General features: G+C 34.4%; 1 protein-coding gene across 1 annotated transcript; it reads right to left on the reverse strand.

Annotated features, from left to right (window-relative positions):
* Window positions 1-4,562: 4,562 nt before the first annotated feature.
* Window positions 4,563-24,556, reverse strand: LOC134244872 (fibrinogen C domain-containing protein 1-B-like). The gene is made up of 5 exons (XM_062727113.1): window positions 24,133-24,556; window positions 21,241-21,389; window positions 20,700-20,796; window positions 17,389-17,553; window positions 4,563-4,984 (listed from the first exon to the last, which is right to left on the reverse strand). The coding sequence occupies exons 1-5, from the start codon at window positions 24,473-24,475 to the stop codon at window positions 4,734-4,736; spliced, it is 1,005 nt and encodes a 334-aa protein (XP_062583097.1). The 5' UTR covers window positions 24,476-24,556; the 3' UTR covers window positions 4,563-4,733.
* Between the last annotated feature and the right edge of the window lie 2,145 nt (window positions 24,557-26,701).

The following is a 26,701-nucleotide window of genomic DNA, read 5'->3' on the forward strand; positions in this document are numbered from 1 at the left end:
TTGATAAGTAATATGTTCAAAACAATGTTCTGAGCAATATGCAACCTATCATTTTTTACTAAACGTCCCCGTCAGGGAGTTGACTGGTCGGCCCCTAAATATTTCCTTTGCAAATAACTCGAAAACGAAAAAGAATCTCTGAATAGTTGTTGAACAATTTTTTTTTTAAAATCATAAGAGCTTTAAGACGAAATCAAGAATAAGGGGCTGGGCACTCAAATTAGGGGCCAAGAGGGGCCAAAAGTCTTTAATCGATAACTCTTTATCAGTCAATATTTTGTTATACCTTACTAAAGCGTAAATGTTAATCTCCACAATCTACAACTATAAAAAACGATTCTCATATTATATGATATATAATTCGGGGCTACTAGAGGACCAGAATGCGAAATCTTTGAAGCTTTATATCTAAAAAGTTTGAAATGTTTTGAAAAGTAACATTGAACAAAAGATTTTCAAAATAATGTTTTAAACATGATGCAACCTTTCACTTTTCGCTAATCGTCCCCATTAAGGAGTTGAAGGGTTGTCTCCTAAATATTTCTTTAGCTAATAACTCGAAAGCGAAAAACAATCTCTGAACACTTGATGAACAGAAAGTGCTTAAAAGCATGAGATCTTTAAGATGATTTGAAAAAAGGGCTGGTCCCTCATATAAAGGGCCAAGAGGCTAAGAATTCGAATTTTTGACTTTTTAATGTTCAATATTTTTTTTTAACATAAAAGCAGCAAGATCGTTTTTCTTAAGAAAATTATCAATGTAAAAAAATCTCAATCAAAATCAAATCTCATCTCATGAAAAATCGGACGGAAGACCCACTCGTTGTTCACAACGAGATCTCATCTAGTTCTTATTCTTTTTTTTTTGTCCCTCGCTTGAAAAGTGGGGGATATTAATTTGGGTTTGTCCGTCCGTCCGTCTTTCTGTCTGTCTGTAACGCTTTCGTTTCCACACGATATCTCGAGAACCCTTTGAGCTTTCGCAATGAAATTTTGCATAGCTACTCCCTATGGACTAAAGAAGACCCCTATTGATTTTGAGGTCAAAGGGACAAAGATCAATGTCATAAATTCGCAAATTCTGTCTGTTATAACACTTTCGTTTCCACACGATATCTCGAGAACCCTTTGAGCTTTTGCAATGAAATTTTACATAACAACTTCCTGTGACCTAAGGAAGACCCCTATTGATTTTGAGGTCAAAAGGTCAAAGTTCAAGGTCGTAAATATATACATTCAGTCTCTGTGTAACACTATCCTTTCCGGGCGATATTTCAAGAAGATTTTGAACTTTTGCAGTGGAGTTTTATACCAGATGTCCCTAAGACCCCTCTCACCCCTCTCAAAGTGTCCCGCCCCGTTTGTTTTATAAGTATTTATTGTATTACATGTCACTATTTTTAGCACAGGGACATGAGAGAGTTATCACGTATAAAACAGGTTCTCGGCGGACTCTATATTCTTATTACATCTATTAGAACTGTTTAATAAAGGTTAAATTAGACATGCACCATGCATTGTATTAAATTTGAAAATATCGAACGTTGATTATATGCGACTTCATCTTTGTATATATTGATAGCTTAAATAACATGACGTAAATAGAGCGATTCCGTGGCGTAGTGGTATGTCTCTCGCTTCACATGTGGGAGATCCGGGTTCCACTCCGGGACGATGTATCATTTTTTTTTTTTCTGAAATATTTTTTTTTTACTAAATGATAGTACTCAGCATGTGAAGTGAAAAATTTACAAGGTGTGGCTTCTACAAACTCATAAAATCATCATCACAGAGTGATAAATATTCCATATAAAAAGAATCTTCTATACACATAATAAAGAATAAGCAATCAAATCTTTATATCCATATTGGCATATTTTATTTGCTTCAGTATACATGTATACATTTAATAATTTTTCAACTTAAGTCAGGGGGATCCGACCCCCCCCCCCCTTCCCCAACTGCGCATGGTTTACTTTTTCCCTAAGCGGGGGACACAAATTCTCTGAATTAGCTTGTTATGTTCCCCAAACGAAGTTGGGGAACATATTGTTTTTACTCTGTTTCTTATTATTATTATTTTTCTTCTTCCTGGGCACTGTTTTGTCCGCGAATGATCTCGTAAACTACACATCCAGCTAAGGTGAAATGTTTTTAGGGTCAGTAGACATGTAATGTAGATTTGCGGAATGAAGGTCATTTTGCGCGCACGTGCTTGCAAGAGCACGCACGTGCAACACGTGAATGACCAATATAATGTATATTGGCGTAACTTTTCTATTTCTTGATGAAATGTTTTGAAACTCATAATGTAAGGATGTATTAGTAGTATAAACAAGATGGCGTGGTCAATATGGCAAGATCTCACGCGCATGCACGTGCGCTACGCTCTGATTGGCTGAAACTAAAGTCTCAATATCTTTCTTGTTTTTTGACGAAATCCTTTGAAATTTTGAACATAGCCATGCATTAGGATATCCTACAAAATGAATTATAGCAATTATCATGAAATCACGTGCATGCACGTGCGCTGCAATCTGATTGGCTGAAATTTTGAATAGCTATAACTCCCTTGGTTTTCAACCAAACAGGATTGGATTTGGAAGATAGATATATATATTGGACTTCTACAAGAAGGTATGGTCACCATGCACATGCATACACGTGCGTGTACGAATTCTGCAATCTGATTGGCTGAAACTTTAAACAGCTATAACTCCCTTGGTTTTCAACCAAACAGGTTGGAATTTGGAACAAAGATATATATAATGGACTTCTAGAAGAAGGTATGGTCACCCTGTACATACATACACGTGCATGTACGTGCGCTGCAATCTGATTGGCTGAAACTTTAAACAGCTATGACTTCCTTGGTTTTCAATCAAACGGGGTTGGATTTAAAACAGATAGATGTAATGGACTTCTACAAGAAGGTATGGTCACCATGCTCATGTATGCACGTGCGTGCACGTGAAATAGGTAAAATCAAAAATACACTTGAAAGAGCGTTTTTTTTTATACTTTTGCATTAAATACATTAAAATTTAGCATATAAAAATTATAGATTGTGTAGAGAATATGATATGGTTATTACGCACATGCATTAACATGCGCAAGTGTGCAATGATAAAATTTGAATGAACATGGTACACTTCTTAGTAAACGTTGTTAAAATCTCAAATGCAAAAAGTTTGTCTTATTTAATTACGCTTACAGGGAATATGACTATAAAAGGGAGTTGGGGAGCGTTTGGGGAACATCTGTAACGGCCCCCGTTACAATTAGCACTAGTTCTTCTTTGTTCTCCGGTACTTTTTTTGTCCGCGAGTGTTCTCAGAAACTGTTCATCCAACTGAGCTAAAACCTTTTTAGGGTTAATAGGTGTGTAGTGTAGGTGTGCGGAACGAAGGTCATTTTGCGCGCATACGCATGCACGTGCGTGCGCGTGAAGTGAGTGAAATGACTGATATACTTAATATGGCCATAACTTTTACATTTTTCAATGAAATGTTTTGAAACTCATTACATAAGGATATATTAATAGTGTTCATAATATTACACTGTCAAATTAACAGGAACTCACGTGCATGCACGTGCGCCTTGCTCTGATTGGCTGAAACAAAAACCTCAATATATCCTTTGTTTTTTGATGAAATGCTTTGAAATTTTACATATAGTCATGCATTAGGATATCCTGCAATATGATATACAAAACATTTCAAGAAATCACGCGCATGCACGTGCGCTGCAATCTGATTGGCTGAAACTTTAAATGGCTATATCTCCTTTGTTTTTTGACGAAATGCTTTGAAATTTAAAACATAGTCATGCATCAGGATATCCTGCAATATGATATACAAAAAATTTCAAGAAATCACGCACATGCATGTGTACTGCAATCTGATTGGTTGAAACTTTAAATGGTTATATCTCCTTTGTTTTTTGACGAAATGCTTTGAAATTTAAAACATAGTCATGCATTAAGATATCCTACAATTTGATTTACAAAAAATTCATGAAATCACGCAGATGCACGTGTGCGTCAATCTGATTGGCTCAAACTTGAAATGGCTATTACTCCCTTGGCTTACAACCAAACAGGATGGGATTAAGAACATAGATAGATATAAGGGCCTCCTTCAAGAAGGTATGGTCATCATCCACGTGCACGCAATTAAAAATACACTTGAATGAGTGTTTTTTAATACTTTTGTACTAAATGCTTTAATATAAGTGTATTTAAATATAAAGAAAGTGTAGACAAGATGATATGATCATTACGCACGTGATTCACATGCGCACGCATGCAATGTTAAAATTTATATATAATCATATCCTTCTGGGAAAACGTCGTTAAAGTAAAAAAAATACACAGATGTTGTCTTATTTAATAAGGTTTACAGGGAATATGGCATTAAAAGGGAGTTGGGGAGTTGGGGAGCGTTTGGGGAACATCTGTAACGGTTCCCGTTACAATTAGCACTAGTTACGTTTTGATTTGAGATCAACGCAAAATGTTATAACGCAAAATATAATAAGATAATTTTTAGATTATTCATGAGTCTTCTTGGATAAGTCTTTCATTTTGATATATTTATGTTTTTTATAAAAGGAACACCTTGAACAAAACAATATGTAATCAAAGCGTGTTGATGATACATGTACTATATGTTGCTTTATAAACAGACAAAATGACAATGATTAGCAATCGTTATGATTGATCACAGTCTTATTCAGTTTTTGTATCTGATCATCATCACAGTCTGCTTTAATGCTTCCTTTCCTTTCCAGGACCGCCAAAACGCGTATTGATTACCAGACACACCAGAATGTCCGTACTGTCCATTAAGGTGTGATAGGTAACAGTTGTTGTACCACCAGGCTCCGTGTCTGTCTGTAGCACAGTTACCGTAACTCATTTTGTCGTTGTTCTGGTCCTTTGTTGAAAATTTCATTCCATTGTGATCATAAGTTAAACTATCACCTGTAACAAAGTATATGATGAATTATATACAAATGTGTAATTTCTGCAATATTTTGGGTAATCTCATTTTTTAAAAAAAGACGTATCAATAATAGATTTAAAATTAGCATGCTATGCTTGATGATATTGATTCATTATTGTATATATCGTATAACCCGCCCTAAGTCTTTTAAAAGATATTTCATAACAAGCATATCTTCTATTTATGATAATCTATATTTAATTAAGGATAATTCAAATAATTTAATCTATCAACATAAATAAGAAATTAATAAGGTCAATGAATTCGACATTGGGGTTACATGCTGATATATGTAAAAAAGAAAACAAAAAAAAGCTTCCACATCAACCTTCAGTACTTATTAATATTTTTATATCATTTTCTTGTGAATAAATGGAGAGGAAAAACTAAGTTGGTATAACTTGTGTCAAATCCCATTGATTGTGGTCAATAAAATATATTTAAATCAAGGAAGAATTTACATGATATCAATACGTGTTAACACTAAATACTGAAAGTGTTAACACATGCATGATTGTATCAAATTAGATATAGTCTCTCTATATATATAGTCTGTATTATTACTAGTGGACCCCAAGATAAACGCATGCAACTACTTCTCGCGATCGCGATAAAAAAAACTATTCACTCAACAGCATAAATCATTTATGTTAAGTCTGCAATTCAGATAAGCAAGGGCGAAAACAATGTTGTGTACATGATAAAATTTCAGTTTGTCAAAACTACCTTCTCAAATATTCAGGACGAATTTAAGAAGGCTGGAGGGTCAACAATTTCACCACAAATTAACCACCAGATTTAACTTATTTCTTAGATACAATATTTTAAGCTTCCAACTATCAATTGGCAAAGAAAAAATTCATACATTTTAGTTTTAAAATGAGTTTTACACTTAAGTATGGTAGCGTGGTTCCTTTTTTGCCCTTATTTTACAGAATATACATGAGGATACGGTATTATTGTTAGTTTCATTGTGTATAGCAAAGTATTTCTAATTAAGATTTTGTACAATCATTATTAATAACTTGGAATATCAAGAAATACAAGGACGTCGCGCAAGATGTTGGTGTCAAAAAGTCACAAATTGCTATTGCGGTGGCATTTGCCCTATTTTCATAATTTTAAAACAATTTACCATATGAAAACTATTTATCATTCGGTCGGTAATTGTATACTTAATACATTTTAACAAAAATATTGTTCAAAAAATTCCATTTGTCCGATATATTAATTCGTTTATTCAGTCAATTACGTCAAAAACGCATGTAGACGGGTAACAGGAGCGTCGCACATGCAATAACAAAATGTTGGTAACTTCCATAAAACAAACAATACAAACATAAAATTTGGCAGAAAAATTCATAATATGATGTTAATGATGTAAATTCTAATATTTGTGATTTCATTCAATCCGTATGCTCTAAACGCGTTGCTCAAAATCCAAGACAGAGGTGTAGACGCGCGTAAATCGGCGAAATATGGGATACACATAAAAAGTCTTCGGTTACTTAAAAAAATAATTTCATGAGCTTAATCAATTTTGAAATTGCATCTCAATGATCCATTTTTTGTGCAAGGAAGTATATTTCAAATTAGACTGATCGTTTGTGTGGATATGTATGTTTGGTTTCTCCTATTAAGCCGATTTAATTTGAATATATGGAATAAGATGGTGTGTCACAAGTTTGGAGGTTCAATGTCACAAAGTTTTTAAGATTCGTAAAATCCCCAATTTTGTAATGCTGGGTGAAAAATTAATGTTGAAATTTATTTCAAATTCTACAAAATGTTGCCATGTTATTAAGGTAAAGATCTCTAGACAGAATTTTAACTTGCGGCATCTTAAATTTTGATAATAATTGCCATGTCACATATATGTACAACATGTAGCTATATGTCACAACTGAATTTTACGGCAAAAACGTCACATTTAAATGCTACACTCCATGAATTACTTTCATGTTAAGAATGAATTTTTCTAATTTGCTGCAAAACAACATTGATTACTAAATGTGCAAAATCAAAACTTTACTTAGATATGAAAATGAGTTGATTCTATAAAGAAGTATTTGTTTTAGAGGGTTTTTTCAAAGTCAACAATAAATGTCACACATTGTCCAAAAGTAATAAATCTAACTATAATTGTATAAATGTTGTGACATAAATCGTATGAGTAGTCATTAAAAATAGACATATTGAAAATTAAAGGATTTTTATGAAATGTGCATCTCTTATTATTAAGTTATTGGTATATTCCAAATTAATTTCAATGGAATGATGACAAAATCCTACCAAAAAATAAAAGTCAACATGTTATGTCACAGACGTAAAGATATGGCATTTTGGCGTACGTTATTACGTTCAATGCATAAAATGTAATCTAAAACGTCAAAAGATTTTTTTCTCTCCAAAATTTTACTCTTATTGCTAATGAGCCTGATATGGATAAAAGAAAACTAAACCAATAATGATTAATTTTAAGAATAATTTTAAGTTTTGAAAGTTGTATTCATTTATAAAAGCAAAACATGTACACTGTATACTAGTACACTGTATCAGTATATATCCTTGTCATAAATCTGTACAATAGTGCCATTCAGAGTTCGAATTAAGACACCAGAAAAAAAAAATCAATCAAACCAAAATTTATGTAAGGGTGTGATTTCAAATTTGAATTACCTGACAGTAATTAAAATAAAGTGTGTCAACTCTATTTGATGCTGGCGTAAACTGTTCTATACATGGCGAGTTTACATTGAAAAGTCCAATATTGAATAAGGGTTAGGGGTTGTTGGAAGTTGTGATGTAGATAAAGTATCAGGTTTTCACTTCATAATTTGAAAATTAGTTCTTTTTGTCAATAACCTGGTAGCATCGTATGAAATGAAAAAAAAGTTTTATTTTATCATGTTGAAAAAAATAAGTGTTTACATACGAAATTGGCGACATTTTGAAACAGGTTTTGGCGAGATCAAGTTTATTGTATTATTTCTATTAATAACAATATTTTTCATTTATATATTTGGTCATAAGCTAGTGACGTAGCATCGTTTTTAAAAGTGGGGGGAGGGGGTGGTGCAGCCGGAGAAAAAAAAAATTACTTACCGGAAAAAAGTTGTCAAGCCAAAAAAAGGAAAATTTGTTTGCCCAATCTCGAAAATCCCCCCTTCCTTTGGGGAAGGGGGGGGGGTAGGCGAACTTCTTTCAGTATCAAATTTTCTTTTCTTCATACAATTACTACACTACCCTTATATTACTTTCCTTTTGCCAAAATTGGGGGGCCAACCCAGAGTTGGCGAAAGAGGTAAAAAAAATCTGTCGGACACAGTGTCCTACAGATTGTCTAAAAATCATAAAATTTACAGGACACACTAAAAATTTGCCGGACCATAAAAACAAGAAAATGTAAAATTGAAATCGATTTGTGATTGGTGGAACTCTTTCTCAATGGAGGAAGAAAATGTCTGTTGAATGGGGACAATGTGCTAGTGAATACAATGCAAAATGGATCATTGTAGAGTTTATAAAAACATATTAGAAATAAATCTGTTTAAATCTCTTGATAAACATTCGATGAATCACTGTAATAAATTTTATAGAGGATTAGTGCTCATATGATAACGTTATATTTTTAGCTCACCTGAGCCGAAGGCTCAAGTGAGCTTTTCTGATCACATTGTGTCCGTCGTCCGTCCGTCCGTCTGTCCGTCCGTAAACTTTTCACATTTTCGACTTCTTCTCTAGAACCACTGGGCCAATTTTGACCAAACTTGGTACAAAGCATTCTTGGGTTAAGGGGAATTTAAATTGTTAAAATGAAGGGACATATCCCCTCGCAAGGGGAGATAATCAAGAAAAGACAAAAATAGGGTTGGGTCATTAAAAAATCTTCTTCTCAAGAACCACTGGGCAAGTAAAGCTGAAACATATGTGGAAGCATCCTAGGGTAGTGTAGATTCTAAATTGTTAAAATCATGACCTCCGGAGGAAGGGCGGGGCCACAATGGGGAATCAAAGTTTTATATAGAAATATATAGGAAAAATCTTTGAAAATCTTCTTCTCAAGAACCACTGGGCCAGAAAAGCTGAAACTTATGTGGAAGCATCCTGGTGTAGTGTAGATTCTAAATTGTGCAAATCATGACCCCCGGGGGAAGGGCGGGGCCACAATGGGGAATCAAAGTTTTATATAGAAATATATAGGAAAAATCTGTGAAAATCTTCTTCTCAAGAAACACTGGGCCAGAAAAGCTGAAGCTTATGTGGAAGCATCCTGGTGTAGTGTAGATTCTAAATTGTTCAAATCATGACCACCGGGGGAAGGGCGGGGCCACAATGGGGAATCAAAGTTTTACATAGAAATATATAGGAAAAATCTTTGAAAATCTTCTTCTCAAGAACCACTGGGCCAGAAAAGCTGAAACTTATGTGGAAGCATTCTGGTGTAGTGTAGATTCTAAATTGTTCAGTTCAAATCATGATCCCCGGGGGAAGGGCGGGGCCACAATGGGGAATCAAAGTTTTATATAGAAATATATAGGAAAAATCTTTGAAAATCTTCTTCTCAAGAACCACTGGGCCAGAAAAGCTGAAACTTATGTGGAAGCATCCTGGTATAATGTAGATTCTAAATTGTTCAAATAATGACCCCCGGGGGAAGGGCGGGGCCACAATGGGGAATCAAAGTTTTACATAGAAATATATAGGAAAAATCTGTGAAAATCTTCTTCTCAAGAACCACTGGGCCAGAAAAGTGAAGCTTATGTGGAAGCATTCTGGGGTAGTGTAAATTCTAAATTGTAGGAATCATGACCCCTGGGGGAAGGGCGGAGCCATTATAGGGGAATCAAAGTTTTACATAGAAATATATAGGAAAAATCTTTGAAAATCTTCTTCTCAGGAACCACTGGGCCAAAAAAGCTGAAACATATGTGCCCATGGAAGGATCATGTGGTAGTGTAGATTTCTAAATGTCTAAATTATGATCAGTGGGGTAGGGTTGGGATGCATTATGTATAACAAGGGGGAAATCTGATAAAGAACAGAATGGTCAAAGCTTCTCAGGTGAGCGATGTGGCCCATGGGCCTCTTGTTTTGAAGATATTTTGCACTAAGCTCATTATTTTTTTATTGAAATCGTTTCTTTTGAAAGCAAATAAAATACTCTAAACCTTCCCTATTTGACAATCTATTATCTGGAGTTCAACCCTTGGCAATACATTGTAACAACGGCATAATGATTGTTCTAGTTATTCGATTGTCACTACTGTAAACATTGTTATGCTCAAGCATTATGGCGCGAGATTTAGAGCTTTCTCGACTTCTCCGCAAAAGAGCGATAGTAAGTTCGATAACTGCCAAGTACTCGCCATACTACTACGTAATATTTAAATAGTGTAAAACTCTCACAGATTTAATTTCACGAAGTTTTAAAAAATAATGCATTATCTAATTTCTTTAATTATATTTTACTATTGATTATTCTGAATTATCTACCGGACACGGTGTCCGGTTTGGTTCTAGAAACTATCGGACTCGGACGGCGTCTTTCGCCATCTCTGCCAACCAGCCTTTCAATGAACATTTCAATAGTAAAAGTTATGTTTAAAAAAAATGGGGCGGGGTGGGGGGCACGCCTCCTTGCTACGTGCCTGTAAACAATGTCCTTCCTTTTTCATAATTTATTTTGTAATGTTTCATTTTTTCTTAACTTTTTTTCAATGCTTCTAAACTCATTTAAAACGACCAAAATGTACTAAGTAACCATTCATTTTATCAAAATCTAGTTTATCTCCACATCCTTTATACATAGGAAAGGATAATGACTCTATACAATCTCCTTAATCTGATTAAAATCTGACCCCGCCGGCACCAAAATTCCTCAACATCAATATCAATTAATTATTTAAATCTGAATCTTGATGAAAGCATACACAAAACGCTCTTTGAATCACTCTTTACTTCAATTTATAAGTTTGAAAAAGGCATACAATCACAAAAAGCAGGTAAACTGCATTGATATCCAAAGGAGTATGAAACCTGCTATCGTTTATCTGTGTGCTAGGCACATACGTTGCAACGCATAAAAAAGGGGGATGAAAAGGGGGAGAGGAGAAAACTGAAATATTTTTCGAATAAATACAACTGAACCCTCTAAACTGCACTTCATCGAAAATTCTTTTCATGGACAAGTTAAAGTGAGGGAGGGGTCAATTCTCAGATTCGATTCCTCTCCTTTTTAAAAATTGAATTATTTGAAATATTTAGATCTACTGTTAGATATAGTCCAGGAGCCAGGCCATGAATTTTTCGGTATCGGTACCATCTCGGGTGAATAATTTTCATAGTTAATTTATGAAGGACATACATCTCTACCTTCAGAAAATGTATGATAGCATTCAACTGATTGTGGCTTTAATGGTGTATCAACCGTTTATATACACCCACCCTACTAGTTCGTTCTCTCAGCTGTGACTTTGAAAGAAGAAGGTTGGTTTTTCAATACACAAATTCTATCTTATTTCGGATGGCATTTTCTTTAAAATTCTTTTGAATACAGACCATGCTATTAGCCTGTTCAGTTATTATTCAAAATTGGCTCTGTAATGAGCCGTCTAAATCATATAGGAATATAATTCTACCCTTGATCATGAAAGTGGAGTACGCAATTTAGAAATTTTAATCAATTTGAAAAACATATTGCATGGTCAATTTATTTCAAGAATTTTTATCACGTATTAGCATTTCAAAACATTATTTCAGAAACATATATATATAAATTTATATCATTGTAAATCTTTACCCCTATCCTAAAAATGAAAATTGAAGGAAAGTTACCTTGATTTACCCAATGCGTATATTCTTTATTTACGTAACAAAGATGTTGTGAATATGTCAGATCTCAAGTACAGCCTTTACCTAAAATGTTAATTTACTTAATCTCATGCTAAACCATGGTGATAATGAACACTTATATGTTCATCAAAGTTAAACCTGTAATATATTATATAATTTTGACATCAAAATAAAGCAACATATTATTATGTGCACAATCATCTGTGCTTTGTGGGCAGTGGGTTGTGTTTCTCGACCTGAAATGTCCTGAAGCCCCTTCCCTCTACTAGTCTGGGTAGAAGGAACCCGCACACTCTTAAGGGAGATCCCTCTAATAGAGCACTCTCTAAACAAAGCGCTGACGGGTCTCAAACCCTGTTGATTGAGGTCTTGCCTACCTATAACGCATGTGCACCAGCGAACTCTGCGGATGAAACCGTCATTGTTCAACGGAAAAGAAGGCGGTCACAGCAAGCACCGTGGAATGCTTGGAGCATGGCAAGACATATATAGCACGTCTTGGTCATCCGCTGCATCTGTCTTCATCTCCAGACGTCCTGACATCTGTTTTGCCACTGGATCTAGATGGATGCGGGCGAGAGAGTGAGGTCAGCGACGCGTAACCCTTCTTCATTTCAATCAAACTCATCGCGCAAATCAATGATCATCTTCTATCCCTTCTATCATCCACCCCAAAGCCCTGTGGCGACAGGAGAGCGACGAATGTGAGAGGTGCAAGTTCACTGGAAGTCGGTAGTCGCGGACCTGCATACAGGCGGCACAGGCCATATGGTCGCTCTTCACCGACAAGTGCAGCGTTTGAGTTTGGCAGCCACCTGTGCTACTGAGCAGCCTTCTTGAGGAACGCATTGCTCACCTCCATGGCAAGGGGAGCGGATTATAAAAGGTACCCAAACGTTGCCTGCTCTACCCTTTCCTAGCCAGTTTACCGCGGCTGATGGGGACCCTTCACATGCGGTCTAAATAACAAAGAGAACAAGAAGAAACAAGAATCAGGACTACGTCATTGTCAGGAAGAGAGACAGACATACAGTTTGTTCACCAAAGCTAAGTGCAGCACGGAAAGCAGATCACCGTCTCATAGCCTCTCAACTTTTACTTATCTTCCGAATCAAACTCAGGATACGTCCTCAGGAGACTGAGGCTTCAAAACGTCTCAACGTTGGTACATGTAAGCTCAAGTTGCCTTCCACCTCTCAGTACTTTGCTGACACCCTGGAAGAACGCTTGAATTCCACCGTGCTGGATGACCACGACGTGGAAGCAGCATGGAACACACTTCGTAATACAGTGTACAATACAGCCTTCGAGTGTCTTTTGTCCTTGACCAAAAAAACACACAAAGACTGGTTTGATGAGAATCGCGCCGAGATCTCGAAGCTTCTAGAGGACAAACATCGCGCTTACAAGGCTCATATAGATGATCCCACCACCACAGCCAAAACGACGGTCTGAGGAACGCTCGCAGCATAGTACAGCAAAAGCTTCGGGGTATGCAGGACAGGAGGCTGAATGCTTAAGCTGACGAGATCCAACGCTACACCGAATCTCATAACAGGCCTAGGAAGAACTTTTACTGTGGACTTGGGGAAGTCTATGGGCCAAATCCATCAGGTTCATCCCCTCTCCTCAGTAATGACGGGTTAACACTCATCACAGAGAAGCGAAATATACTCGACAGGTGGGCGGAACATTTCAATGGCGTTCTGAACCGCCCTTCTACCATCAACAACGAAGCCATCAACAGACTTCCCAGGTTCCCATCAACTTGTCACTGGATGCCGTTCCAACTTTCGATGGGATCCAGAAAGCAATTAGTCTGTTGTCAACTGGCAAAGCACCTGGCTAGCTTAGATTCACAAAGAAGGAGGCATGGCTCTAGTCGAAAGACTCCATCATCTCCTTGTGCGAAGATCGGCCTGACCAGTTACCTCTGCAGCCAACGTCCAGATCATCCCCCTCCCCCATGACGATGAGACAGTGGTAATCGTCATCACCGACGGACGAATAACGTACTAAACTAGTATATGTGCGTTGACACTTATCTTTTTCTCTATACAAATTTTTGTGGTACATGTAATTGTTGAATAAAAGTGGTAAAAATATGCATTTTTTAAGAATCACGACAAGTAACTCAGTTTATGCTCTTTTAATATGTTCATCATAGCTCGGAGTAATTCTGGTAGAACTTTCTATCACGGTTGGCAACCTTGTGACAAAAACTTTGCAGGTTGTAAATTTATTTAGCTCAAAATACACTTATTTGAGCAAATAAAGGGCAATAACTGTGTCTCCAGCATTGAAGCCACAACAGATTTGATGCTATCATTAATTTTCTCACTAGTTAGGGGTATGCCTTATCAAATATCACTATAAGTTTATTCACCCAAAATGGTACCGACCACCCCCAGTGGCTCATGGACTAATACAGGTACTCAGTATGTAAGGGTATGATTGATGGTGGAAGTTAAAGATGGGATGGGAATAGGGACTTTAAACGAAAAAAAATGTTCAATGTTAAATCAGCATCATATCTACAATCACACAATTTACTGAAAACAAAGGACAGGTTCTAGCGCCTACTGATATATGATACGGAATTGTTTTGAATTTATAGCAATAAAACAAAAAGAATGTAAATTTAAAATGCGATGTCGAACAAGTTTTATTATTCCTACCAAGCTTTTTATTAAATGAAGCAAATTATGCCTATATTTCCTGTATAGATTCCGCAATATGCTTACAAAAGGGCAGATAATTTAATTACATGCATGTATTTTTAATGAACTGCATCAAATAATTGGCGGCATTACTGGTTTTTTTTTCCTTCATAAAAAATGTAAGCAAAAAAGTAACGTCAACTTAATTTTCTAGAACTTCACGTTAAATAACGTCATTTTGTCGTTACCAAAAATGACACCAACACCGTGCGCAACGTCTAGCCAATTTCCAACACCTACTGAACACACAAAGTCCAGAACATTTTCTTTCGAACAGAGTACGGTTCCTTTATGCAAATGGGTGGAGACATTTAAATTAGGTATCATATATAAAGGAAGACACGATAAGTTGTAGCGTGAGATAAGAAATAATAAACAATGGTTAATAAATATCTTCAATACACTTGAATTTTATTTTGCATCATTCATATTCTTCTTAATTTAGGGTGGGTGAGAGTCTTTTTTTTTAGTTCGTGATTTTTGTCGGAGTTTTTGAAAATCCCCCTAATCACAATATTTTTATATATATATTAATTTTCTTTTATAGTTTAAAGTTTAAACCGCACAAGCGATCGCATAATAATTAACGACAAATACACACAGATATACACTTCTATTCGTTTGAAAAGGGGGTGGAGGAGGGGCTGAGAAAGTAAAACAACAAACATGAATTTGATAAAACAAAAGAAAAAGTGGAAATACCTCACCAAACTTGATAACGATTTTGTAGACTTTGGAGTTAAAAAAATACTCATTTTTTATTTTAAAAATTAAAACAGTAACATCAATGTGTGTTTATTCATATTGCAACAGGCGAAGAAACGTTCTTTTTTTTTTTTGGGGGGGGGGGGGCTCAAGAGATTTCCCTGGAAAGAATGGATCATCCTTCCCCTGATACTACCTGCCTGACATATACATCTATTTCTTAATTTCGCTCTAAATTCTGCAATGTACAAATACATATTATATATATTGTAAATGTGTAAATGTTCTTGAATAATAGAAACAATTATTTTACTTCACAAGAATTCTTTCTTATCATAAATATCACACGACTGGTAAATGAAATTCAAACTCAATAATCATCTTCTTCGTTGCATTAATACATTCGAAGTTTTCCCTAGTTTCTATAATTACGGGGGTTGTTCCAAAAGTAATGTCACACCTTCGATAATTTTGCTACTTGTTTACATAAATCAACGAAATTAAACATGATAAAAGCTGTATTTATTTCAAATCAGTCCTGCAAAAATTCAAATTAAAATTATTTATACTTTTCAAAACATCGAATTATATACGAAATGCAAAAATGGTAGTCGCCGCACCTAAATAACGTCATATGACGGATATGCACCGTCATACACTTGAAAGCTTCCCTTTCGTTTCATTAAACATATTTGAGATTCACAAGCACATAATTATATTTGTCTTTTTAAAAGAATTATTGGCACCCATTCACATTCTCTCCTCAGTGTGTCTGTTTAATCATCGTAACTGTTCCTACGGGCAATATCCCTATTTTGAAGCAAAAACGCAATACAGCTCGATCCAGCGGTCTTTCGACATTTCCTTTGTTCGATACAGCAAAAACAACAATGTTTATGATCAAAAAGAAATGACCTCATTTTATTGTCAACTTATCACTAAGAAATGTTGTAAAATTTTGCCTCTTGAAATATTAGGCGATTAGACTCTTTTTTAGATGATTCTTAATGTGTTTGTCTCTTTTTCATTATAACAATTTACACTTTTAAACGTGACGTTTAGTTGGGACGTGGCGACACCCCTTATTTTTAATATTTTAAACATCTATAAAATTAATTTAACTTAATATTATTAAATGAAAATATTCAGTTGGATTAGATTTATTTTCATGAATCTTTTGGAATACTATATTTGATAATATGACGCCAAATATTAAAGATATTGACACAGTGACATTACCCTCGTATATGCATGCATCTGTAGTGGAGTCGTATATTTTAATTAGAGTTATCTCTCTTTGATCTTGGATGGGGTGCGCGGTTGTCATTGACAACCGGTGCCACCGTCTGGGATCCGGGCGTTTCCGTTCCGCGTCCCTGATCAGTTAGTTCTTTTTAACTACTAGACTTAGATGTTTTAGGAGTCTGAATAATTGTTGCTGTTCTTTATTGTTTACGACCTAGATCTAGTATCTCGTGATAATCCGGGATAATTTTAAGTGGACTATATTACAGACCACTGTTACACATCCAAAAACGTGACTAGAGTGTAAAGTTGCTTTGAATATTGATCAGTATACAAGTGCATTTTTAGACTGATTAAATGTGAAGAAATTATTACGTCTTCGGTATATTTTTGCTTTTTTGTTTCTTTTCGCAAGTAATTGATTAAATGTGTATTTATCTAATCGTAAATATTACTTCGCTTGCTGTTCGCAATAAACAGGAATATTGCGATTTAATACGTTCCGGAAAATCGTCCAAGTTTAACATAAATGACATTTATCGAGATTCCATCCCGTGAGATCAACTTCTAATAATTACTTGCTCTAAAGAAACTAACCACTGGGTCAAGTGGGCAACTGTTCATTTGTTGTAAAATGTGAAATTTGATAGAAACCAGCAGTCTTATATATTATAAATGACCGAAAAGGCTTAAAACTTGGCGAAAAATGCTTTTCGAAAAGGGGAATGCGTTTCAATATGGTTCTGAATTATATTTATCCAATGTCTTTCCTCTTTGACACCGCACTGCAACAGGTTAATGTCAGACCCTGTGTTAATCGGTATTTATATCAATGTTATAACAATGAATGCTGTTACCTGCAGTTCCTGTATACCCGGATACTGTGAGTCGGTATTTATCAGCCTCGTTTCCGATATAAAACGTGGAAAATTTAGCATATGCTGTGTCTCCATTAAATCTCTGGAGATCTACTCGCAGTTCCTGGTCCTGATCTTTCGTTAAAGCATGGATTACATCATTCCCTTATAAAAATTAGAAAAAAAAATCATTGAAATTGATGTTTTTTTTACTATTGATTAGAATAAGCTTTCATCTTATTTTTTTTTAATTTATAAAGAAATTACACATATTGATATCCACAGAACAAGTTATACAAAACAGTTAGAGTGGGAGGTTCCTATTTTCAGAGAGATGTCGGATGGTGCTAAAAGCTAAAAGCGAAATAACAGCTTGAAGTAGTGGTACCACTGTGGCAACGCACTTTGAAAAAATTACGCACTTTGAAAAAAATTTTCAAAGTGCGTTAAATTTTGGACACACTCAACGCACTTTGAAAAATTTTTTCAAAGTGCGTTAAGAATGCACATAAACATTTTTACCATGGAGGCATTTAACGCACTTTGAAAATTTTTTTCAAAGTGCGTAATTTTTCAAAGTGCGTTGTAACATACCATTTTACTCTAACTTGTTTTGTAAATCAAAACAAAGTAAAATCAATAATGATTAATTATGGTTGTTTCATCATGTAAATATTTAGTAACATAAACAAACTTATGGAACACTCAAGAGTCGTAAGAGTGTATGGTCATTTTTTTTCTTTGGATATTTTACTTGAAAAAGACTTTAATGGTAATCTAACAGACAAACTATATGATAAACGTGATGACTAAAACTTTTTTTATCGTTAATTTCCCTTGCATATGCTGCAATGTACTTCATCACCTGCATACGGAGATTATATATTATAAACGGAAATTGATTTTATGGTTTATTTACGTATAAAACGTCAAAGCTTCTTTTAATCTCAGTTGATTCGATACGCAAAAGCATGCTCTACGTATAAACAATTTTTAAATCGAGGTAAATTATTGACAAACAAGTTGATAAAACAAGAATATCAGCAGCCTCGATTAAAGTCATCATTTCTTAAGTTCTATGGTTGATACAATAACCTTGTCAGCAAATACAATTTATCATTTAGTCAAATGCTGACTGACATTTCTCATACCAATTGTAAGTCCATTATTTACAACTTGATTTTATGACGGATTTTTTTTGTATTTCTCAAGCATGACAAGGAGCACAGTGCAGGTCTGACCTGTCGGCAGGGGATACTCATTTTTCCATTTCAACTGAACCCACCTCCGATGTTTTGCAGGTCCGTGTTTGTTCTGATCGTATTTTGTATTGTTTAATTGACATTTATCTTGAATACTGTTCGTTATCTTCATGTTTCATTTTAGTTGAAAAAGTTTTTTAATCTTGAATTTTGCGTATGTCCACATTTTGTATTTACATTGTTTTTTTTTTAGTTTTCTAAATTTTTGTTTATGTATAAATTAAACTCACTATCACTATATGTGCATGGTTAAGACAAAAAGACAGGTAAACACAAAAAGTATAGTACCTAATAGAGTAGTGTACCAAAGAGAGTGGAGTAACTAACAGAAAAAGAAACCAAGAAGGTAGAGTAGAGTACATAACAGAGTATAGCAAAAAAGATATAAGAGTATCAAAGAGAGTACATAAGAGAATAGCGAACATAAGAGAGAAGAGTACTTCAGAGAATAGAGTGTTCCTAAAAGTGTAGAGTACCAAATAGAGTAGAGTACCAAAGAGAGTAGAGTACCAAATAGAGTAGAACACCAAGGAAAGAAGAGTACCAAAGAGAGTACAGTAACAAAGACAGTAGAGTACTTAAGAGAGTAGAGTACCTAACACAGTAGAGAACCTAACACATTAGAGAACCTAACACATTAGAGTACCTAACACAATAGAGAACCTAACACAGTAGAGAACCTAACACATTAGAGTACCTAACACAGTAGAGAACCTAACACATTAGAGTACCTAACACAATAGAGAACATAACACAATAGAGAACCTAACACATTAGAGTACCTAACACATTAGAGAACCTAACACATTAGAGTACCTAACACATTAGAGTACCTAACACATTAGAGTACCTAACACAATAGAGAACCTAACACATTAGAGTACCTAACACATTAGAGAACCTAACACATTAGAGTACCTAACACATTAGAGAACCTAACACATTAGAGTACCTAACACAATAGAGAACCTAACACAGTAGAGAACCTAACACAGTAAAGTACCTAACACAGTAGAGAACCTAACACAATAGAGAACCTAACACATTAGAGCACCTAACACAATAGAGAACCTAACACAGTAGAGTACCTGAAACAGTAGAGAACATAACACAATAGAGAACCTAACACATTAGAGTACCTAACACAATAGAGAACATAACACATTAGAGAACCTAACACATTAGAGTACCTAACACATTAGAGAACCTAACACAATAGAGAACCTAACACAGTAGAGTACCTGAAACAGTAGAGAACATAACACAATAGAGAACCTAACACGGTAGAGAACCTAACACAGTAGAGCACCTAACACAATAGAGTACCTGACACAGTAAAGTACCTGAAACAAATAGCTGGAGTACATAGACACTGGGATAGGAAACTCTCACTGGGAAATTTTGTGTGTATTAACGGTACTTCTTGATTTCTTTAAACTCGTATTAATGTAATAAATAACATAAGAAATGCCCATGCAGCTTATCTATTAGAGATAAAATTATATAAGTTGCGTTTTGTCATCATTGATTTACTTTTTAATGGCAATTATTTCTTCGTTTAGTTGTTTTGGTTTTTTGTTTTTTGTTATTATAATTTTAATTGGAGATTGCAACCTATAATTGTTAGTAAATTAAGACGTAAAGGCATAATAACACATGGTATCAGACAATTTGACAGTAAATATATATGTGATATTTTGATCTCAGTACTACGTATAGTCAAAAACTAGTTACAACCGAAAGATACAAGGAGAAAGCTTAAAAAATACAACTGATTCTCATGAAAAAATAAATCAAAGAAAACAACCCCAAAAACTTGCATGCAACGTAAATTAATTCTGTTTATTTTTCTCATATCATGCTCCGTATAATTGGAAAAAAAGAAATACATGTAAACTCGCCTGATTAATCTTTTTATTTGTATGAACCTCGGGTCATTTTCGGTTGACAATGGGTTTATTAGGGTTAAACTTTTCAATGTTACCCTCAACTATTAGCATGCATTATTTATATAAAGAAAAATTCTTATTTCAAAGTGTGTATGCTTACCAATCCAGTAATTGTTCTTTGGATCCCCAAAGCCTTTTCTATACTCTTGCCAAGTTCGATAGAAATCAGTAGATCCATCTATTCTTTTCTGTATAACCTATAAATATAGTAGAATTTTTTTTATCTTTGGCTAATAACTTGCAGATACTGGCCTTTCAATTAATTTGAAAAAGTTGATAATTTATTTCTAATCATATTTACTATCTATTCGTACATGAACAGATAAATCTATAATGCTATGAACTTACATAATTTTACATCCATGTAGAAAAGAAACTTTACAAATAAGTATTAAAGTATATAAACAAACTTCACATAATAAATGCATTTATATTTAGAAATAAACATACACGTATTCAACAAAACTTACATATAAACACACATGTATACCTACAAACGTACATATAAATATACATGTATTAATACAAACCTACGTGAAAAATTCACACATATACACATTCTTTCATATTAACATACCCACATACGCCCTCTCACACACACACACACAGTAATCTTTGTTACGTGACCTATTTGTACCTACCGACCATCCTCCTCCATCTGTAGTCATGTCACAAAAGACGGAAGTGATGTCAGCATTAATAAAAATCTCATAAACGCCATCTTTTCCTTTCAATGATTGGTTTTGTTCAAGGACATCGTAGCATGATTTCGAGTGCAATATTAATTCAACTGTAAAAAAATATCAAAAGCGGTTGTTTCATTTTTGATTAAAAAACATCTCCCAGATACTAGCATATCATATAAATGGTTTCGCAATCAGGATAGGTTATAAGACGGACGAAAAACTGATTTTGATCTTGGTAGAAAATCTACAATTTTTAAATATTTCAGGATTTTAATTGATTGATTGTACGTTGTATATAACCTCCTATGTAAAACTTTTAACTGATATAGACATCACAATACACCGCGAAGACCTTCAAATTTAGACATATACTCGGCACTCCTTTGTGCAGTGAGGGTTCTTAAATTTATTTTCCTAAATCCGGTCTAGACACGAGACTTTGGCTTTTGAGCAGTGAAGGTTTTTTTTCATTGTCTTAATTTCTGTCGAGGAACAGAGCTTTGCTTCTTTAGGTCTAATCTAAAGAACAGAGATATCACTTCAATGCCGATCGTTTGGCACGCAAAGAAGAGTCGCCACTTAAATTTACATATACGAGGGCTGTTCAATAAATAATGTCCACGGTGCTAAGAAAGAAGCGAAAGATGCATTTAAATGATTTAGTCTTGATGGTTTTACTTATCAATCTTTTTAAATTAAAACACACGTCTGTAACATTTTTTATCCAGTTTCTGATTGTTTTTAGAACTCATTTTTGGGTATGACCCTTAATATACTGGAAAATTGCAGATCCAATGATTTCCTGGACTTGTTTCTTCCTTCTGAAAGGTTTTTTTTTTCAAGTTTGGAAACAGAAACAAGTCAGAAGGTCAAAGATCTGGCGAATATTGTTAATGTAAAATCCCGAAAACCCCTTTACTCTTCAGGGCATGCGGGTTTGGACGCTGTCATGAAGAAATTCAATGTAGTGGATTCTTCATTCTGGATCCTTCCTCTAATAAACCTTTAGATTTCTTTGCAAAAGAAATTACTTTCTTAACTCCTCCAGAAATTAAACTGTCTCCCCGAATACGAATTTGAACAACAATACCACTAATATTTACGAAAATACATCTGTCTTTGTGCTCTTGCAATTCTTTGCTCTTGTCAGACGGTCGCCATTTTTATCAAGTACATCTGATGGTAATTGTTTTGAGGGTTAAAAGCAATAGTTTCATGTTCCACTATCTGTTTGAATATAAAACAAACGTGGAAAACTACAATTACTGATATCTGAAGATATTTGTTAAGACTTTCGTACACGCTGTAGTTCCAACTTATTTTTCAAAATGTATGGTGACCTTTGCGTACAAAGCTTTTTTATCGTCAACCGTTTCTTAAAAACAGTGTAAAAAACTCCCGATATGATGTCTATCAAATTTGCTATGTGTCTTAAAGTCAATCATACATCATCAAATATTATTTGTTGAAATTTGGCGAACAGTACATAAGTTGTTTTAATTTTTTTTTGGCAAGGACGGTACCCATTTTTAATGCCCAATAAAAAATTTTTATCATTGAAATCCACCTGCTAATTTGTCTATAAAACAGGCATTGGTTCTGTTAATGTCACATATTTCAGTGAATATTTCTTTCGGATTTTTAACAAGTTTTACAGCAGCTTTACTTTACTGAAGGTTTTATTTTCACTCTAGTTTACTGATTCTTTACCATTCGTTTATAATGCAGTGTTTCGAATAACCCTTGTTACTCAGCTTATCACGATGAAATAATGTGATGAAAAGTGGTCACATAAACTGTTATAAATTCATCAAAGATTCAATTATGAGAGGAAGTCAAGTTTGTTTGTCATATGGTATCTGTATTGTATTTCATAGAGTTCAGGATACTATTTATTGAACAGCCCTCGTAAAGTTTGACGCTGGTGGCGATACCAATGAAAATTAAACCCTAACATCCCGACCTCAGGATTTTGAGTAGTCCATAAATATTCTAATTTTCATTTTTCAATACTTTTTATGGTATGTTTCCTTAAAAAGTGATATTGTACTTTATATTGCATTGATTTTACCTTGGTTTTCTGAATAAATTGCTGTATGATATAATGAATTATAACTTTAACAAGGTTGTTCTTTTTAACTTAAATACATATGATTAAATATTATGTATCAAATAAGCTTTTTGTATATATATAAAAAAAGTCATCAAATTTTCTTCAAAATTTATGCCTTTTGACAATATGGTATCTGAAAACACAAGATCATTTTGTGCATATCACATAATACATATTTGTAGGTTCTATTCAACACTTAGATTTGCTTTGCAGAAAATTTCTCTACTCAAGCTGCCGTATTGATTCTTAGATTTCATGAGACATGGTTGCTAACAAAAATCTTTCCCCATCACTCTCAGATCTGCGGATTAAAATAAGAACAACTTTGTGTTTGGCTGAGAACGAACAAAACAAGACACTTAACAAAAATAAGTTATTGGTAAAAAAAACTTTCAACAAAAGAAATTTGTCAATGTGAACTCAAAGACAGTATATCACATCGTAATTAAGTTTTGAAACTTACAGACTAGACACTTGGGTTGGAAAGATAAATGATCCAAAAATATTGGATATATTTTAAGACAATTTTATATCAAATAATTAACTTTAGTTAATCCTCTGTAAAACATGGGTTTAAAGATATTAGCTATCAAATACCAAATTATGCAAAATTCATTCAAGTTTTCATTTTTCTGTGCTATGATGATTGAAGTTATTCTGTTAAGAGCCTAAGGAAACGAATGAATCAGAACATTACACTATTAAGAGGAATATCTACTCAACATACAACTTACCATTGGATAGAGAAGAGGAAACGTTCAAAACCTGCTGATTAAGAACTCTATGATCCTCAAGTAAACCATCCAGGGTCTTATTGATTGATATTGAGTAGTCACTAAAAGTATTTTCCATCTTCTGAAACCGTCCCTTATATAAGGAACCTTTGAGTTCTCTTAGAGTATTTCTTACGTCATTTCGTTGTTCTCTAACCAATTCATTATGTGTGGACAATTCTTTGGTTTTATTTCTGACATCCTGTTCTCTATTTTTAATTTGCTGAATTTCTTCCTGTAGAACATTGTAAGAAACGTTTAACCATGAAATGGTCTTGTCTTGCATTTCCAACTGCTGTTTCATTTTTCTGTTTTCCAAGAGTAATTCTTGACTCTCTTTCTGGAGAACTGAAGTTTTATTTGTTATTGAAATTAGTTCCCAATCTTTTAACTCTTGAATTTTGCCAATGGTCCGATCTTGATTACTTCTTACCGTCTCATTCAATGCGTTAAACATCTGTTTTAGTTTTGTAACCTCGGTTTCCATTCCTTTGTTTCTTGTCTCCAAATCTTTTAACTCCTTGGTCAAAATTTTTATATTCTGCACCACCATCTGAGAATTATTTTTGCTGTCTATGACGTCCATTACTAAGTTCTGGATTCTCTGAACCATAGAAAACCTCACTAGACTCTCTTGGTTCAGGATGTCTAGTAAAACATTGGACACTTTTCCTCCCGACGTCGTACTTCCGTCCATAATAGATTTTTCAAGATTGTAACTGTCAGCTAAGACTTGTCCGACATTCAGCAAAAGTATAAGATACACTAAATTCTGTAAACTTTTCATTTTGTAATATGGTTTACATTCGATTTCAAATCAAAACTAAATTATTCCTGCAAGGAATTGGGGTTCATATTAAACTACAGAAAATATCGGTCAATTTATTTTACTTCTTATGCCAAGACATTGACGTAATCAGAAATTTGATACGATATTTACGTAATGTCTTCATTTCAAGGCTTATTAACGATTCACTGTAGCCAAGGAGTCATTAACCTATATTCTGATTAAAAACACAAGAAATGGAGTATTTCTTCTACTTGTATTTATTCTGGGCTGTATCTTTACCTACGACAGTTACATATTTGTTGTAACACTTTTCTAGGGCATTAACAGATAAAATCTGGTATTTCTCAAGATTTATGTAATCGTCCTCTTAACATACCGTTTTGTCTGTGGTAATACAACAGTTTTCAATCATTTTTATATTCTAACATCTTTCCATTACAGCATTTATTGATATTCCTAGGATTTATTTCAGTATTAATGTATGAATATTTACATTTGCAAATATCTTTCTGAGTTGAACCATATGTTCAATTCTGTGTGAACTTTATTTGGAAGTCAGTGGTCAATACTCAAAATCAAAAAGCGAGGTTATATGTTGTTTTGTCACAGTGAAACTTGTTTTGGAATAATTTTAAGTTGATAATGATGAAAAAGATAAAATGATAAACAACATGGATATTTTTCAATCACGAGATGAACAATAAATTTCTTTCGATGTGAATAAAGTGTTGAGTATTACAATAAGCTTAGAACCCCACTTACCTATTTAACCCGAGAAGCCTTTGGAGTTATGTAAACTAAAACAGGCGATACCAAAGGTTTTGATTTCAAATAAATCAAGAACTTATGAAATAGTTATGTAATCATGGGTTATTTGATATATTTTAAATTGTAAATAAATTGAATATAAAATAATTTAATTAACAATCTAATTGACATCAATAAATAAATAGATATTGATTTAAAATTAAACTCCATTTGAAAATTAAATTTACTAAACTTACATTAAACACGGTATGGTAGTATTTATTTTATATTTAGAGTTTTTTTTCTTAGTGAGAACTCTTTAATTCATTCAGGAGTTTTCTCGAGAATCTGTTTGAGGTCAAGCATATATAGTCGTCGTCTTAGCTGGGGCTAACTGACAAATCAATGTCGTCCTAGCTAGGGTCAACTGACCAGTTAATGTCGTCCTATCCAGGGCCAACTGACAAATCAATGTCGTCCCAGCTAGGGCCAACTGACCAGTTAATGTCGATCTAGCTATGACCAACTGACCAGTCAATGTCGTCCTAACTAGGGTCATTCGACCAGTTTCTGTCGTCCTAGCTAGAACTTACTGACAAAACAATGTCGTTCTAACTAGGGCCAACTGACCAGTTAATGTCGTTCTAGCTAGGACCAACTGACCAGTCAATGTCGTCCTAACTAGGGCCATCTGAGCAGTTTCTGACGTCCTGGCTAGAACTTACTGACCAGTCAATGTCGTCCTATCTAGGGCCAACTGACCAGTCGATGCCATCCTAGCTAGGGCCAACTGACCAGTTAATGTTGTCCTAGCTAAGGCTAACTGACCAGTCAATGTCGTCCTAGCTAGGGTCAACTGACCAGTCAATATCGTCCTAACTAGGGTCAATTTACCAGTTAATGTCGTCCTTGCTAGGGTCAATTCACCAGTTAATGTCGTCCTAGTTAGGGCCAACTAACCAATCAATGTCGTCCTAGCTAGGGTCAACTGAC

Source organism: Saccostrea cucullata, unplaced genomic scaffold (assembly GCF_032062105.1).
Source record: "Saccostrea cucullata isolate Sc308-1 unplaced genomic scaffold, CSIRO_AGI_Scuc_v1 ctg2314, whole genome shotgun sequence".
NCBI lineage: Eukaryota > Metazoa > Mollusca > Bivalvia > Ostreida > Ostreidae > Saccostrea > Saccostrea cuccullata.

Excerpts from the sequence above, each read along its gene's own strand:
- LOC134244872 (XM_062727113.1), bottom strand. The coding sequence starts at position 24,475 with ATGAAACAGCAGTTGGAAATGCAAGACAAGACCATTTCATGGTTAAAC. Across the intron at positions 21,390-24,132 it reads TTCCTCTTCTCTATCCAATG|TTGAATTAATATTGCACTCG; the intron begins GTAAGTTGTATG and ends ATTTTTTTACAG. Across the intron at positions 20,797-21,240 it reads CAGATGGAGGAGGATGGTCG|GTTATACAGAAAAGAATAGA; the intron begins GTAGGTACAAAT and ends CTATATTTATAG.